Raw genomic sequence first — 17786 nt, forward strand, 5'->3', positions numbered from 1 at the left:
CTTTAGTCAATAATTCAACAACCGGCAGGTCCTCCTTACGTAATTTAGTGACTGAAATATCGCGCCAATACACCAAGCTGCCTCCGCAGCGGCGCGCGGACGTCATGGAAAATTTAGTGGGCCGTTTCAACAGTAGTGCGCATATACGTTAATCAATATTAAGTCTGCTATTAAGAATACATATTTTGAGCAAACTTTGCAATATTTTCAAACATATCATTTGCACAAGTTTGATTGAAAAAATACCGTTCTTAAACTTCCCATTGCAAGTTAGATACACTATTGTACATAGAGATATACCTGGTTTAGTTTTTAAGACGGCCCTTACAGCAATTTGCTTAAATCTGACCACGTGCAGCTATATGAAACACATGCCATTGTGAATGTCGGTGAAACTGTGTGCACATTTGAAATAAAGGAATACTCCGAAAATGTGTCTGAAAGAGGTACTTGTCTTTTCTAATACTTGTCTCATTTTATTTGCGCGATTTTGGTGAATTTGTGATACATTTCAAGGCCACGTTTCAGTTCTGTTGTTTTTTTGCGGAAACTGCGTTTCAATATAAATATCTCAAGGACCATTGATTGCATAGATTTTGCAGATCTTATTGAAACGGTGCCCTGAACTTGCAGAATACGAAAAACTCTATTATGATCTGAAATAAATGCACGCTGCGTCGCAGGCAACTATTAGAATGTACATTGTAATATTTTGTTTAAATTTTGACGTTGTATTTAATATTGCAGGGGCCAATTTCTCAAAACTACTTGAGTATGTTATAACATGATTATTTTACGCTAAGCTCACTTTTTTATACTTCTATTATTTGTGAAATATTCACTATATTGTAAGATATTTTATTCTTAATTGAAATTATCTATCTGCATGATTATCACGAAAAAACTTGTATTTTTTTATTTAAGTTTAATTTATAAAAATCCGGTTAAAGTAACAATTTGTGCTAAACAAAATAAGCTACTTCAGTCTGTTAGGCTTAAGAAGTTTCGAGAAAACGAGGCCCTAGATTTTCAAATGATTTATTAAAAAACATTGATGTGCTTGATATTTATTCCATTTCAACAAATGTTATATATATGTCTAAGTATCTAGATTATTTCAATATTTTTAAATGAAATTAATATTTTTCTTTGAAAGTTAAGGTTGTTAGTTAGACAAGATTAGGATTACAATTATGGGTAAGTGTTCGGGCATGCATGAAAAAATGGCAGACCGAATAGTTACAAAAACACCCTTACAATGGTTATTAGAGGTGGTGATCGTAACACAAAATGGGGGTCATTTTTCATTGGATGGGGGAGCAGTTTTTAATGTTGAAAACTGACCCTGATTCAACATCAAACTTAGTCAATCTTATGGTCATACTTCATTGAATTTATTAATTGTATATGTTGGTTGATGCAATCTGATAATTGAAATCAATCTTGGTTCCAATAAAGAGTACAAGTGAATACGTGCACCAACTGTTGTGTCATTTTTTCAACCTTCAAAACTGTCTCAAATATTTGCTTGCAAGTAATTTCGTTTGATTAACTTTCATTGGACTGTAAGTAAAAAACTTTATTAAAATGTTTTCCACATGCTTTTAAGAATGTTTTTTCTTAGTCAAGGGCTCTAACTCTGCTGACTTTTGTGAGAAAACCTCTGTTAATGCTGTTTTACTTTGTTTACAAGTTTATAAAAAATCTTTACTTTGTTTGGTTTCTGTAGGAACCTTTTTCGAATAGACCTTTAAATACAGTAGTAGCGCTGTGACTATTCTGTTTGCTAAATGTGACCCTGTTCTGTTTTTTTATGCTAAAGCTTAAAAGATATACTCCCTTGCTAATTTTGAAATAAACCGTATACTCCAATGACCTGAAACATTGGTGCTGTGTATTTATACTTTTTTATAAAAATAAGGGGGTGCTACCGGCGCATGCCTCACCTAAAACCAAATCATTCGTATGTACTCTTATATGTCAATATTAGGGAAAAAGTAATAAAATGAGCTCAAAATGCACTATTTTAGACTAAAAATTGTTTAAATTTTCTTCTCTCAAACTGCTGTGCCAACATTTTAAACCATGTAATGTTTGCTTCTGTGGGAAGGGCGAATGTCAAAATGTTGTGCCCTTAAAGGCCTAGTTTAAGCCTTCTATAAGTGACCCCCCCCCCCAAAAAAAAAACCCCGTGTATTTGTACACAACCTCTGTTAATTGATCTTGATCTTATTGCCTAATTGTTTTATCAAATCTCCAATCTGAGTATCCTGCTGTGCAGTTTTGGATGTGTTAGTATCAAAATGGCCCCTAAATGGCCCTGAGCCAATAAATGAATACACAGGAAATTGGCCCCAGTACTGTGACATCAGTGCGATTAGCAGAAGATGCACAGCAGGGGATTATCATGCCAAACATTCCTTAAACTAGGCCATGATAATCCCCTGCTGTGCATCTCCTCACTATTGCACTGGTGTCACAGTAGGGGCCATTTATGATTTACTTATATTGTGCGATGATTTAATCTTTGTTTCAACAATACTGTAAGAATGACCGGTGTTATTAAAAGTTAAACTTACCCTTGTTTGCATTTACAGTATGCTTCACACACGCGCTTTTCCTTTGTATCGATGTCAATGTTGACAACATAGCGGCTATCCGATTTTCTCTGACTTGGATAGATTTCACCCCGTAAATGTTCGATATCGTCATCCTCTAAAGCCTTCCGATGTAGCAGCCAGTTACAAATTCCTTTGACTACTATTTTTTTTCGCAGTGAAATGTCACATTTATGATAATTTGTCAGGAATATCGGAAAGTGAAACGACGCGAGACGCCATTGATATCAGGGGGCGTGGCTTAGAAGCCGCTGTCATAAGGTCAGTTGTGAAGCATCCTGGTTAAATCATACAAATGGGCTATTATATAACATAACTCTTAATATTATTCAAAGGCATGGTAATAATAATATTATTATCATTTGAAAACAACAACTAAAAGACAATATGTATTGTCCATTTCTATAATAAAACCTCTCTTACTTCACAGATGGACACTCAGATTAGAGATCTGATAAGCAGCACAAGGCGATTAAGATAAAGATAAATTCCCAGTTGCGTACTATACATGTTTTTTTTTTTTTGGGGGGGGGGTACTTATATAAGGTTAAAACTAGGCCTTTAAGATGCCTCTAAGATCAATTTCTGGATCCGTCCCTGAGCTGGGTTGGGCCTCTTTCTAGACTTAAAAGGAACATGACACGAACACACATTAACTAGTTTCTTAAAAAAAGTGAACATTATTTTTTTATGCATTGGTAATTTAAATCGCTCAATGTTCTAAAATAAATTAACAAAGATTTATCAATAAACATGAGGCCAAGGAAAAAGGGGGTATCTAGTACAATCTACAAAACAAGCCAATTGAGACTTAACGACTCCATTATTATGATTCTCTGAAGGAAATTTTTAAAACAGATACACACACTTCTCACTCCCCACACGTGTGTGCACAACGATACATTTCAGCAATATGACAAAAAAGGGGATTATGTATATATTTTGAACAAATTAAATTTATTTAGAAAGCATAGGTTGTGAATAGCTTGTAATTCAAAATTGTACAGGGTAGCGAATCATTTGCATTCAGAGCAAAGCTGCAGTTGATAGGTATGCTGTTGATTTGTAATCCAGACCTTACTGGTCACCATCCCCCTGTTAATGATATCAAAACGTTTTTCTAACATTAGAGGGACTAGACACCAGATAGTACCATTGCAAGATAAAAAGAAAATTGTCAAAAACTTCCATAAAATTGTTATCCTTGTGTCCAGGGCATTGAATTTAACCCTTACTGAAGTATCACATCGCTTCTGAGACATGCATCTTTCGCAGAAGAGCTTATGTGATTGTAATGTGTACGTAGTATGTGCGTCATGCGTCTGTGCGTCTGTAAACAATTTCTTGTTAACACGATACAGTGTTCAGTTTTGATTGTATCTCGATGAAAATTGTACAGTATCTAGATATCCATTAGAGCTCAGTTCATTTCAAAAACCTGCCAGATCCGCCCATGCATGCCTAGATTATGGGCCTTGATAGATTAAAAAATGCTATTGTGTAAACAATTGCTTGTGAACACGATACAGTGTTCAGTTTTTATTGTATCCCGATGAAACTTGTACAGTATTTAGATATCCATAAGAGCTTGGTTCCTTTCGAAAACCAGCCAGATCCGCCCATGCATGCCTAGATTATGGATCTTGAAAGGATAAAAAAATGCTATTTTTAGCTAAGTCTATTTTTAGCCAAGTCTACATGAGCAAAGTCTATTTTATGCCAAGTTTACATGTAAAGTCACAATTGCTTGTAAATGTTTGTTCAAATTATGCCCTTGGGGTCATAACTGGCCACGCCCAGGCAGGGTTCGAATTTAGACTCGCATACTCGCAAAATGCGAGCGACATTTACAAATTGCGAGTGACTTTTATTCAAGCTTGCAAAATTCTGCGAGTGGCTTTTTCTAGACCACAAAATGTTAAAAGGAAAGTAGAATAAACATGAACTTAACTCTGCTACGTAGTCGAGTGTAAAACAGCCTATAAGTGGCATGTTTACACTATCAGTATAAAGAAGACAGTACGGAGTCACGCTCCAGTAAGTTTTCAAAAATAGAACAAAAACGGAAAAGGCCGAGTTTTATCTCGAATCTTTCAGGGATGCTCCGAGGCGTGCATTATACAAAGTGAATATGAATGACGTAATGACCTAGCTCAATCATTGGCTAAATTTAGCGCTTTCGCGCACTATATGTAAACCCCATCATCCTTTGAATATATTTTTGCCCAGCTGTCAAAATGAATAGACTTCGTCGATCAATATATTTCATGGTCCAAAGTATCCATGCTACATTTACTGTTGCTTTTTTCTATTTCAAATTTATAATGTTATTGATTTTAATACTTACAGACTTAATGAAATCTGTAGCTTGCTTGTTGCATGGGTATTTAAAATTACCCGATGGCGAGGGTAAATATACAAAGTGACCAATGTCAAATTATTGGACAGCTTTGTTATCAAAAAGCTGCCAGCATCAGATGAGTATTTCCGTACCCATCAAATAGAATAAGCAATCAACAAGTTCTAGTAGTCGAGTCACTCAAGATTGATACTTTTTAATATTCATAATATGTCTGGTGTAAATTTCTACTTTAATAAGACACTATTATAAGGGAATAAAGCAAATAATAAAATTGCAAGTTGATTTTTCATTTGCGAGTTGCCTCAAAATGCAGTCGCAAAATTTTGCGAGTGCTCCTCAAAGTTAAATTCAAACCCTGCCAGGGTTCACAGGTTTGGTATACTTAAATTGGGAAATGTTAAAAACCTTTTTGTTTTGTCTGAAACAGCTAGCAGATTCTTGCTATTTTGAACAAGGCTTTATTTAGTGGTCCACTACCATGGTTGTTCAAATTATGCCCCTTGGGTCAAAACTGGCACTGCCCCCGGGGTCACAAGTTTCCTAGAGACTTATTTAAGAAATATTTTCAAAATCTTCTTGTTTCAAACCACAAGGCCCATACCTTTGATATTTGTTGTGGAGCATCATATATATGATGACCGTCTAGCAAAACATTTGAAATTATGCCCCTTGGGCAAAAGCTGGCCCCACCTTTTTTGACTTACTTTTTGTGTCGCCTGAAAAGACGACATATAGGGGTTACTTTTGTCGGCGGCGGCGGCCGCGTCCCATTTTCGCTTGTCCGGGGTATATCTCCTAAACTATTAGTGGTATCAACTTGAAACTTCATATGTACATAGATCTAATTGAGGGCAAGTGCAGTGCACAAAAACAGTAACTCTTGCTTCCATATTTTTAGAGTTATTGCCCATTGTTATTTTTCATGCTTAAAGTTTTGTCCGGGGCATATCTTGTAGAATATAAGAGTTATCAACTTGAAACTTCATAGCTAGACAGATCTCATTGAGGGCAAGTGCAGTGCACAATAACAGTAACTCTTGCTTTCTTAGTTTTAAAGTTATTGCCCTTTGTTAATTTTCATGCTTAAAGTTTTGTACGGGGCATATGTTGAAGAATATAAGAGGTATCAACTTGAAACTTCATAACTAGATATATCTCATTGAGGGCAAGGGCAGTGCACAATAACAGTAACTCTTGCTTTCTTAGTTTTAAAGTTATTGCCCTTTGTTAATTTTCATGCTTAAAGTTTTGTCCGGGGCATATCTTGAAGAATATAAGAGGTATCAACTTGAAACTTCATAGTGAAACTTCATAGCTAGATAGATCTCATTGAGGGCAAGTGCAGTGCACAAGAATCGTTACTCTTGCTGCCATATTTTTAGAGTTATTGCCCTTTGTTAATTTTCTTCCTTAGGTTTTGTCCGTGGCATATCTCGTAAACTATAGGAGGTTTCAACCTGAAACTTCTTCCATAGGTATATCTGATTGAGGGTTCAAATGCCACCTACACTTGAAAGTTAAATGGCAACATCATTGTCTATAAATGAATAAAATGTCAATCTAACAGCTATAATGTCGACAGTAAATAATTCGTCAGGCAACACATCCGACTCGCGGAGTTCTAGTTAATTTTTAAAGCTACAGCAATGAAATGTTGACCATGTGCACAATTTGGCAAACGAGCATCAATGTTGTCCTCGGATGTCCTTGACTTTGACCTTTTGACCAACTTTTTAGCTCGACTTATCAAAGAATAAGGAGAGCTATACTACTCACCCAAGTGTCGGCGTTGGCGTATGCGTCGGCGTCACCCCTTAGTTAAGGTTTTGCGTGCAAGCACACATAGGTAAATACCTCGGCAACAAATTGAGGTATTTCATTGGGACTTTATACAATGGTACTCAACCATCCAGCCAACTTAATTAACCAAGTTAGATAACTCTAGTTTGCATTTAATGCAAATAATAGGCCTTTATTATTTGACTTAGAAATTCTGGTTAAGGTTTTGCGTGCAAGCACACATAGGTTAATATCTCAGCAACTACTTGAGGTATTGCATTGAGACTTGATACAATGTAACTCAACCATCCAACCTACCTTATTTACCAAGTTAGATAACTATAGTTTGCATTTAATGCAAATAATAGGCCTTTGTTATTTGACATAGAAATTCTGGTTAAGGTTTTGGGTGCAAGCACACATAGGTTAATATCTCAGCAACTGCTTGAGGTATTGCATTGAGACTTGATACAATGGTACTCAACCATCCAACCTACCTAATTAACCAAGTTAGATAACTCTAGTTTGCATTTAATGCAAATAATTCCCCTTTATTATAACTTAGAAATTCTGGTTAAGGTTTTGCATGTAACCACTTTTAAGTCAATACCTCAGCGAATACATCATGTATTGCATTGAAACTTTACACACAGGCTCCCAACCATTTAACCTTCTTATTTAATCAAGTAAGATTATAAGTATCTTCCATGGCCAAGAGGGTAAGATAGGTTCATTCTGACCCGAGCGTAGGGTGTTTTGTGAAAACGAGGTTTACCAAGTCTCCGCAAAACACCCTGCGCGAGGGTCGGGATGAACCTATCTTACACGAGCGGCTATGGTAGATGCTTTTTCTCCCACCTCCGTTTAAACAAAATTAAGTAAAAATGTATATTTTGCTGGAACTCTATTGTAGTGCATAGTGAAAATAATTGCGTATGGATATACGATCATTCGAGGTTGTCATGGATATGCGCGCAGTGATTCAGATTATGTTAATAGTCAACTCGGTCTTTAAATAGTTCCAAGGAGAGTGAAGCATTATTTCTTGAAAGGTGCGTGATAACTGTTTTATGGTGACATTTAAAGCGAGAAATAATTAATTAGCGTTCTAAATATTGCCACAAGACAAGGTTTCCATGATGCTACAGACAACCGTCTTAAACAAGGGAGGTAATTACAATGTGGTGACAATTAAAAAGGAGTTCCATACGGGCATTTTATCTTCGCCCGTGGGCAAGTTGAGAATTTCTAGCATGGTTTAATTATTGGATCTACTTATCTGAGGTGGGAGAAAACTCTATCTTTCATATTATATCATTTTTGCCCCTTTATTATGCGACTTGAAATATGTTGTTACAATAATATGCTCTTTGGTATTCCATGTTAGTTCTAAAGCTTTCTGGTTAAAATTGTTACTTGCTTTCATCAGTCTAGAATTGACAGCCGTATGGTTAGGACCTCCTAAGAGAATCAGTTTTAAGTAATATCTGTGGAGTATCCATTGTATGATGTAAATAAATGTTGGTTATCCAGCTTGTGAATAAAACTTGAGAAATGGTGTACAAGGACTTCCTTGAATTAGCATTAGCGTTCCAAGACTCCCACACAGACCCTTGAGGAGACAACGTTGTGACAGAGAATTCTCTTCATAAAATGTCTACTACATTATGAGTTTATTTGTATTTTTTATTGATTTTTTATACAATCAAAGTATTCTTTATGTTATTCAAGCAGGACGGTGGACATCATTCATCTTTAAGCTCACAAACCAGTAGTTCCAACTCAATGGCGAGCAGCGAAAAAAAGCAGACGGAACGAGAAGGATGGAAAGGAACCCTTGACTTCATCCTCACATGTATCGGCTATGCTGTGGGTCTAGGCAACATTTGGAGGTTTCCATACCTCTGCTACAAGAGTGGTGGAGGTATGTTAAATGTCATTAATTAGAAGTGACAGTGATCGGACTGTTAGTGCATTTCCTTAATGCATGTGCCGTTGTATACCTGACTGGAAGCATCTCATGATAATGGACCACTAATTGATACTTAGGCCTAAAAAAAAAATTTGTTTGGTTAGGGTTACATCCTTTTCAAAAATAGGTAGGGTAGGTAGGCTTTTTATTTTTTTTTATTATTTTTTTATTAGGCTTTATGTAAGAATGTTATTTTCATCATTGGAGAATGGTGTTAAAGTTATCTCCTGTACAAGCATTTAAGGTTTTAAACTACACATTGAAAAGCAATTAAAAAAAAATAAAATTTTTTTTTTTTTTTTTTTTTTAGTTTTTCATTTTTTTTTCAAACTGACTATAAAAACGGTAGGGTCGGCGCCTATTCCGTAGGTAGGGTCGGGTAACCCGAACCAAATGTATTTTTTTTTAGGCCTTACTGTTTTATAGGTATAGTTATTCTTCTCCGGTTGCTTTTTATACGATAACTATATAATATTAAATAATACGCCCAGGGTCTATATACCTGTCATCATTTTTGGCACGTGCTAAAATGTAAACAAATATTTTACTCTCCAATTTAAAACAAAGAGATTTGAAGTAAACATCTTGTGTTCTACTCTTCAACATGTTGAAGTATATCAGTGAACTATATGAGACTACATGACTTGTATAAAGAACAAAAGAAAAACAAGGCACATTCCCCAACTGATGTTGTGTCTGTTTCATAATTAATAACACTTGCACAAGGCATTTTTTTCTCAAACTTTTTAAGTTCTGTCTACAGGTTTCAAGAGAACAAGTCCAGCATCTGTTTTCTGGAGGAATACTTGAAAATACATCATTTCTAGGTGTTATTTATGACTGGTATTTGATTAATTGTGTTACACTTTTAAGGGTTCTAAAAGGATTTTAATATCAAATTCTGGCCAGAATGCTAACACAATGTGTGCTTGTATAAAACAAGTGAAATTGTAGATATACGATACAGTATAAATTCCCATCCCAAAAATAACAACGCTGATAAGCTACTTCACCTGCGATTCTCGGAATTAATCACAACATTTCTAATACTTATAGCACTTGCCAATGTTCTTCTAGTATGAAGCTAAATTAGTATCATGTAAAGATGAAATTGTATTTATTTTTTCAGGAGCCTTCTTCATTCCATACATCTTATTCCTGTGTATCTGCGGGATTCCCTTGTTTTTCATGGAAACAGTCTATGGTCAGTTCTCAAGCCTCAGTCCTATTGCTATTTGGCGATGTTCACCACTGTTCAAAGGTAAGAAATATCCTTCTTGGTGTTTAAGAATGATTTCACATATATATAGCAGCTTGTATAGAAATGTTTTAAGATCGAGGTAGTCTGGCTTAAACTGAAAAAAAAGGATGTATAATCAATTAAATGCAGATTGAGGACTAGGCCGTAAAAGAAAATTAATTATTAAGTAAACAAGGTTAGGTAGACAGGAGTTTCAGATTGGCTATTTTATCATCCTCACACTGAGCATTTTTATTTCAAACTTTTCTTTATTTCAGTAAACAAACTAGACTTCTGGTTATGTCGTTTTGTTTTCATGACAAGTCTAAGTAAATATTCCATCAGGTGTGTTAATAATGCACTAGTCAATTGTAACCACGGCCCCCCCCAGGTCCGGGGGTATACTGGGGATAGCCGTGGAAAAGAGCCGTGTTTGTACTTTCCAGGTGCTCCCGCAGTGCCGGGTGACCGCGGTGGTTTTGTCATAGCGCCAAATTTAGCGGTGATTGGGCCTTATATAGAGTCTCTGGGGTACGGGGGCATTTGGCCGGGGTTTAACCATCAGTTTGTTGGGATTTTACCCTTGGTTGGCTGGACATAAAGTCCAAGTCCCGGCTATTCCCCAGACCTGGTGGGGGGGGGGGGGGGGCTGTGGTTACAATTGACTGGTGCATAAGTGCGGAATTAATTTGAATAAGGCATGAGAGAAATTTCTATTGAGAATGGAGAATTTTAATAATGTCCCAGGCCGTGAGTTTGTTTATCTTTTAAGTAGTGAATAATAATTCAAAGGCGCTTTGAGTAACATTAGAAAAAGAAGCAGATAACAGGAAATAGTAAGTGTTTATTTTGGGCCGATGGTAGAGATCAAGTTTGTTTGTTGTCAGCTTAGGAGAGCCAGATCAAGAGCCAACTCACAAATGATAAAGACCTTGACTGAAAATAAAAGTACAACTACATAACTATATTCATATTCTGGCCACCAGATTAGAGATACCCTTATTGCAGCATTGTTTTAGCCTCTAGAATTTATTAGCAATAGTTTCTTACACAATTACAAAAATATTGTGAAACAGTGCATCCTTATCAGTGGCATATCCCCCCCCCCCCCTTCTAATCCTTTATGGGTTTTTCAAATCTTGTATCGATGATAAAAGACTGTCAACACACATTTTCTTTTCACTTCAGGTGTGGGCATTGGTATGGTGATGGTATCGGGCCTCGTGTGTGTTTACTATAACGTTATTGTGGCCTGGACGCTCTATTACTTGTTCATGTCGCTGCGTGCGGTCCTCCCATGGAGCACGTGCGGCAATTGGTGGAACACCAAAAACTGCGTGGACGTTGAACGCAAGGTGTTGATGGCATCCAACAATGAATCCTTCGGAATCGGCAACTCAACTTTCCTTACCAATATGACTAACATGTCAACATCATTGGCTAACTATACAGTAATGGCCAATTCTGTTGTGGACAGGAAGTCCCTGGTCTCCTCCAGCGAAGAATTCTGGGAGTAAGTATTTACCATTTAGTTTATACTTCTTTATTTTGCACCCTTGTCAAATAGTTGCAAGATAGTCAACTGGAGTCTGGGCCCAAGATTTCATAATTTCATAAAGGTGGAAAGGCTTTTTATTATTGTTATTTTTCAGGCATTTCAATAAAAATATTGTAAGGAAATTAATCCCATAGAATCTGCCCGTTACTTTACTGGTGTACTAGAGCACTTCTAAGCAGAATGAGGTTTAGGTGTAAGATATCTTATTCAAAACATCTTAAGATATCTTATTCAAAACGTCCAAGATATCTTATTCAAATCGGGCTCTGTTTCCTGCACTCATATTGATCAGCCATGATGAAGTGCCTTTGATGGGGAGGGGAAACCACAAACACTTAGGTCAGAGCGGTGGACACGTGATCACTCAAACACTTAGGTCAGAGCAGTGGACACTTGATGCTTTTAAAAGTGTATCTCTTGGCATTCATTGGTTAAGACCACCAACAGACTTCTCTCATGTTTTTAGTTTTTCTATAATTTAATTTAAATCTTGACTTGATTTTTTTTTTTTCTACTTATAAGGTTACATGTAAATGTACTGCATTTACTATAATTAGATAGTGTTATGTATTATTAGTAAAGTCAGGAACATCAAATAATCAAATGAGAAATATTCCAAGGAATTAATCATCTTTACTCGCATCTTCTCCATGTTAGTTTGCCTTTTATTTTTCTTTATGTTGACAATAAATAAGAAATAATTCAGGAAATGACACAAACTATGGATTATACTTAAGCATAGCATTATAAATAGATCTGCATTTGGCCTTTAAACAATTCAATGACATTAGCCAGTCAGTGGATAAGCAATTTGATTTAAAGCTGCACTCTCACAGATTTACCGTTTTTACAATTTTTGTTATTTTTGTCTTTGATTTAGCCAATTTTTTAATGGCTAACGGATTAAGAAAAATGCGTAAAACATCATTTTTAGCTCGTCTGTTTTTCGAAGAAAAAAAGTCGAGTTATTGTGATAGCCTTGGCGTCGTCGGCGTCGTCTGCGTCTGCGTCGTCGTCGTCGTCCAAAAACTTTAACCTTACCTCATAACTCAAAAACCGTTCAACATTTTCACATTAAACTTGCTACACGTGTTCCTATTAACACTATGCATGTTTATAGCAGGTCATATAATTTTGCCTTTAATTAATATTGAGTTATCCCCCCTTTTCGGACTTTATAAAACAGACGAGCGTTGGCACCCACTCCGCGGTGCTCTTGTTAAACTTACATATGAAAATACGCGATTTGAGTTTTTTTGTTAGCAGTCTTATTATACTGGTTTCCATGCATTTTCGCATAAATTGGCTTGTTCCAAGACCTAAAATAAAAAAAGTTGTCAAAACATTTAATCTGTGAGAGTGCAGCTTTAAGAAAAAGAGCTTTCAATTTTCTAAAGCAGACTTTAGAGGGATAAATAAAGAGTGGGTTTGGAGTGTCAGTGAATAACCGACGACCTTGCCAACGACCTTGCCTTATAAAGGGAGTTATGTCAGTCTTGTATGCAATCCTCACGGATGTAAAATTTGAACAAAGAAATTTAGAGTAGATTTGAATTATCAAGGAGTTTGAGGACAAACTATTGATTGCCTGTGAGAAATAGTCTCTTTGTGCTGTTAAAGTGTAATGTAAGGCCATCCTGAAACAATTCTTTGTTTGCAGCATTGTGCTCGACCAATTCACTGTTAATGCTTTATTTCAATTTCTTTTTTGACCTGTTGAGAATTTGAAATGTTATCTTTTATCCCTTGAAAATTTAATAAAAGTTATTTTGAGACAATTCTTAGCCTTATTTTAATCACAAAATATTCTCTATAACCTTGGCGATTGAAAACAATTAAAAGAAGAATTTCATTTCAAATTTATTACATCCGACTATCTATTACTATTATCATCTGTATTCGTGCATTGTGTAATAAACATGTATGATTGACCCAAACCAAGTGATCTGCTTTGCCTACAACTGTATTTTTTTTAATTATATTGTAGACAATTTAAATCTGTATGACACATTTTTGTTAAAACATGGGTTCTAGGGATGATATTAAAATTGATGACTAAATTTAGATCATATTACAATTTGAATTAAAAGCAATTATACCAAAGCGATAATTAGGAACAACGAAAATGAAATGTTGATGTAAATGAACAAATAAATGAAAAATTTGGGTAACTTTCAACACATTGTTTTTACAAATGAAACAGGCATACCAGACCTGTAAAATAATACAAAACTGGCAAAGTAATCGAATGACTGAGGTGTGTGCATTTACTAACAAAGCAATGATATGAAAAGTGCTGTAGATGCATGGCTATATGGAATACTAGTCCACCTAAATGGCCGTCAACGAGGCTTTTGATTTTTTTTTTTACTATGGCAGACTCCACCATCCCAGCAAAAAATAGGGAATGATCTTTGCGAAGAGAATTCTCGCATCCACAATTTTGAAATAATCTCTGTTATAAATTAAAATTTCAACGAAAATATTATTGCCAACTATTAAACACATATCTATTTATGTCATTATGCCAAAAAACATGTGCAGATATCATAAAACACTTACATGTGTCGATTGATATCAAGTATCCCGATATCTGTAAATCTAGGACAAATAAAACAGTATTCGTGACCCAGAATATATTTATGTGAACATAACAACTCTAATGACAATTTCAATCGAGTTTAGATCATTGTCAGGCACATATTGAACAATTCTGTCATTATTATTCAACATCGAAGCATAATATTACATTATATTCTTTCGCCCGGTGTTAAATGGTAGAGAGTTGTAGCATTATGCACCAGTCAATTGTAACCACTGCTCCCCCAGGTCCGGAGAATAGCGAGGACTTTGACTTTCAGTCCAGCCAAGCCCAGGAAAAATCCCCGTCCTGCGGGATCGAACTGTGGTTAAATCCCCACCAAATGCCCCCACACACCAGAGACCCTAGATAAGGACCATTCCCCGCTATTTTTGGTGCCAAAACCACCGCATTCACCCGGCACTGCGGGGCCACTTGGAAGCTTAAAACACGGCCCATTTTCTCAGCTATCCCCGGTATACCCCCGGACCTGGGGGGGCCATGGTTACAATTGACTGGTGCATTACAGGGATACATAAGAAATGTCAAAATTAAAAAAAAAAAGTATCCCTGATCGCTCATTATTTTACCGACATTAACACTGACAGACCAGGTAGTGCAATGATATATACCAACAATAGAATCGGCGGTAACAGTAGTCACATGAAATAAGACCTGGTGAACATAGATTGAAAGAAAGTGACATTCAAGGAAGGTTACACCCTGAGTGCTATGAAAAACACAGATGGACACTAGCTATGGTGAGCAATATTATGAAAGACACAAAACAAGATAATCATAACATATTATTAAAGCTGTGCTGTTCTCTGGTTCAATACAATCATAACTCATTTCGAAAAAGAAATTATTTTTTAATCTATTATGCCTGACTCGCTGCTAAAATCTGGGTGTAGCCTCTTTAAAAAAATCTATTTTTAAAGGATGGTAAAACATGCCGCAACCAACTGTTACTAGCTGTGGCAACACCGTATGGCTATTTATATTCAGTGTCACAATAATCAATTTCCTGAGTAACATAATTTAACTTTTCATTGAATTTAAGTTCTTTGGCTTTGACTTTCTCAATAAGGTCAATGATCAAATATATCACAAAATTTCCCTATAAAGATGTACAATAGTACAATGAGGGTACTGTTTGACATTCATTGTTTGTTTCACACATGCAACCTCTGTCTCACAATTTTTTCTTTTTTTTCTATTCTATTTGTTAGTGTAGCGCCTGTGCAATTATCACTTCTTGTTTTTATTCCTTTTTAGAAAAAAAGAACTTAAAAAGGAAACAAAAAACAGTGGCCTTTAACAATGCACATCTTTCCATATAATTGTAAAAATAGAGGGAAGATTTACGGTATGAGACAGAGACATTGTATTGATCTTGGAGCACGCAGCCTCTGTATATGGAAAATTTCCAGTCTATTGCTGTGCAACATAAAACACTCATTTGTTACGATGAAGTTAAAATGTGGGATTGAAGGCGAGCTAGAAGCCAGTGGTTAGGATCTTTCATTTTGTTCTTTTCCTCTTAAGCATGTAGTTGTAAGATACAACATATAGTAGCAACACACTGGCTTCTCTGTATAAGAGCTAGTGCAAACAAGTACAAATTAAAGCACAACTTTATGAATTAATGATGACAATATGGTCTCCTGAATGATTCACACAAAGCAGATTAAATTATGTAACGAAAATAAGTTAATTATGTTGCGAAAATAAGTTTATTATGTTACGAAAATAACTGACATTGTATTACAGATTTGGGTTTAATGTTGACATAATCATATCAACCTCCCAACCATGGCAAAAATTTGGCTTTGCTGTTTTTACATGGAAATGACGTCAATTTTATCCAATGCACTAATTTCTATTCTCTATATTTTCAGGCGTCACGTTCTCCAGTTGACAGAAAGTATCGACCACCTTGGAGGTCTCCGATGGCAACTTGTAATCACTCTGGCTCTTGCATGGATCTGCGTCTTCTTTTGTCTCTTCAAGGGCGTTGCTGTTCTGGGCAAGGTATAAGGGCTTAAGAGCAAATGATGTTTGGAGACTTTTTCTATCATATTTACCTCAGTGATTGATGATAGAACATGCAGGCCTGCAGACACAGCCTTAATAAAATTGTTTTTGCACTTATGCCACTGTTTTTTTATTCTATGTCTATGTGCTACAAGCCCGCCGCTTGAAAAATAGCCGATCTGGAAGGAAAATATAATTAAAAATGCTACATTTTTTATTTCCTCCACTGTTATTTAGTATCATCTCGCATTGGGAGCATGTTAATTGATATTCTTATTTCAGCGTTTAAAAATTAGTTTCATCATCTTTTATCACCTATGGAACAGGTAGACACGTTTCTTTACCTTCCATGTGAATCAGAAAATCTCATGTTATTAATATTTTTTTGCAATTTTAAATGATTAAATCTGCATAAGACAAGCATGCTTCCACTGCCAATTTAGTTGTTTAGTAAAACAATTATAAATATTAACTTGATTAGTGTTGCGTGAATGTCTGTGTACTACCCAGGGCACATCAGCAATCTGCTGAATTGCAAAATTCACAAAGCCAATTAATGACTCACAGGCTTCTAATTCAAGTCCTTGATGCAGAAGTTTAACCATATAAAGTCAGCTGCAATGATTTTCTCAATGTGACATTGGGCCAAATATGAATTGATTACAAAATCAATGAACATGATTTAGTACTACTTATTATGCAAGTCTGTGATTGCAGTGAAGTGTGTTTTGGACCGGTTTCGAGGCCTCTTTTCTTTCTGTATGGAAAAAAACTGTCAATTTAACTAAATTTTGGAACTGCAATTTATCCAAGAAATGAATAAGAACACTAAGAAGTAAACAGAAAAAGATAAATGAAGAAGATAATGTTGGCTTGGGGGTCCATTTTTCAAATGAAAGGATTTTATTTTTTTTAAACCACTTATTTGAATATTTTTTTACCCGAAGTTAGCAAAAAATGATTATATAAATATGATGTAGTTTTATGGTAAAATCATTATATGATGCTATAATATATGTAGTTTCCCTTTAATTTCCATTTGTGGTATGGTACATAAAATAATTGTAATATAAAACTCGCCATTCTGACGGATACTGCCTCCTGTGGTCAGTCATAGAAATGGTAGTGGAAAATTTGTGTGGGTGAAACCCAATATTTTAAGTTTCTGTGTACTCGTGGGACTGTAAGCTCACCCTTTGTTTGACAAGTGAGTCAAAGAAGACAACGAACAGATCAATGGCCTTTCTTGCGGGCTCAGATAGATAGAATTTCCTATATGCTACGAAATTAATTTGGTTTAAAATGCAAACTGTTGCAAAAAATCTACTTAATCATTCTCCTTATCGGCTTGAGGTTGATAATGATTTAAACCTGCTTGTTTTATACCGGAAACCCCGAGGTCAACGTATTTGTTAAAATGATTCCTCAATGATTATTGTTCATAATGTTAATGTTCATACAAAACTGTTTCATTGACTATATGCCCTATATTGTGTTTCAATTCATAAAGTTCAATAGCAAAAATGATTATTTTACGTAAGCTTAATTCAATTAAATTAAACTGAGAATCAATTGTTTGTGAAAAATCTAGACCAGAAATTAATAAATCTAAAATGTATGGATGTTGGTGATGATGATG

The 17786-nt window shown here is 35.5% G+C and overlaps 1 protein-coding gene across 3 annotated transcripts in view; it reads left to right on the forward strand.

Moving 5' to 3' along the window:
* Window positions 1–320: 320 nt before the first annotated feature.
* LOC128228991 (sodium- and chloride-dependent glycine transporter 1-like) overlaps window positions 321–17786 on the forward strand; it is a 38702-nt gene continuing 21236 nt past the window's right edge. For 2 of the 3 annotated variants that reach the window (XR_008260017.1, XM_052940601.1), the window contains exons 1-5: window positions 321–446; window positions 8491–8683; window positions 9861–9992; window positions 11160–11484; window positions 16012–16144. Coding sequence is in view for 2 of the 3 variants with exons in the window: in XM_052940601.1 (XP_052796561.1) it covers window positions 432–446; window positions 8491–8683; window positions 9861–9992; window positions 11160–11484; window positions 16012–16144 (798 nt within the window). In the remaining variant the exon portion in view is untranslated. The remainder of the gene's footprint in view (window positions 447–8490; window positions 8684–9860; window positions 9993–11159; window positions 11485–16011; window positions 16145–17786) is intronic. The other variant, XM_052940602.1, reaches the window with a different exon arrangement.

The sequence above is a fragment of the Mya arenaria genome, chromosome 3 (genome assembly GCF_026914265.1).
Source record: "Mya arenaria isolate MELC-2E11 chromosome 3, ASM2691426v1".
NCBI classification, from domain to species: domain Eukaryota; kingdom Metazoa; phylum Mollusca; class Bivalvia; order Myida; family Myidae; genus Mya; species Mya arenaria.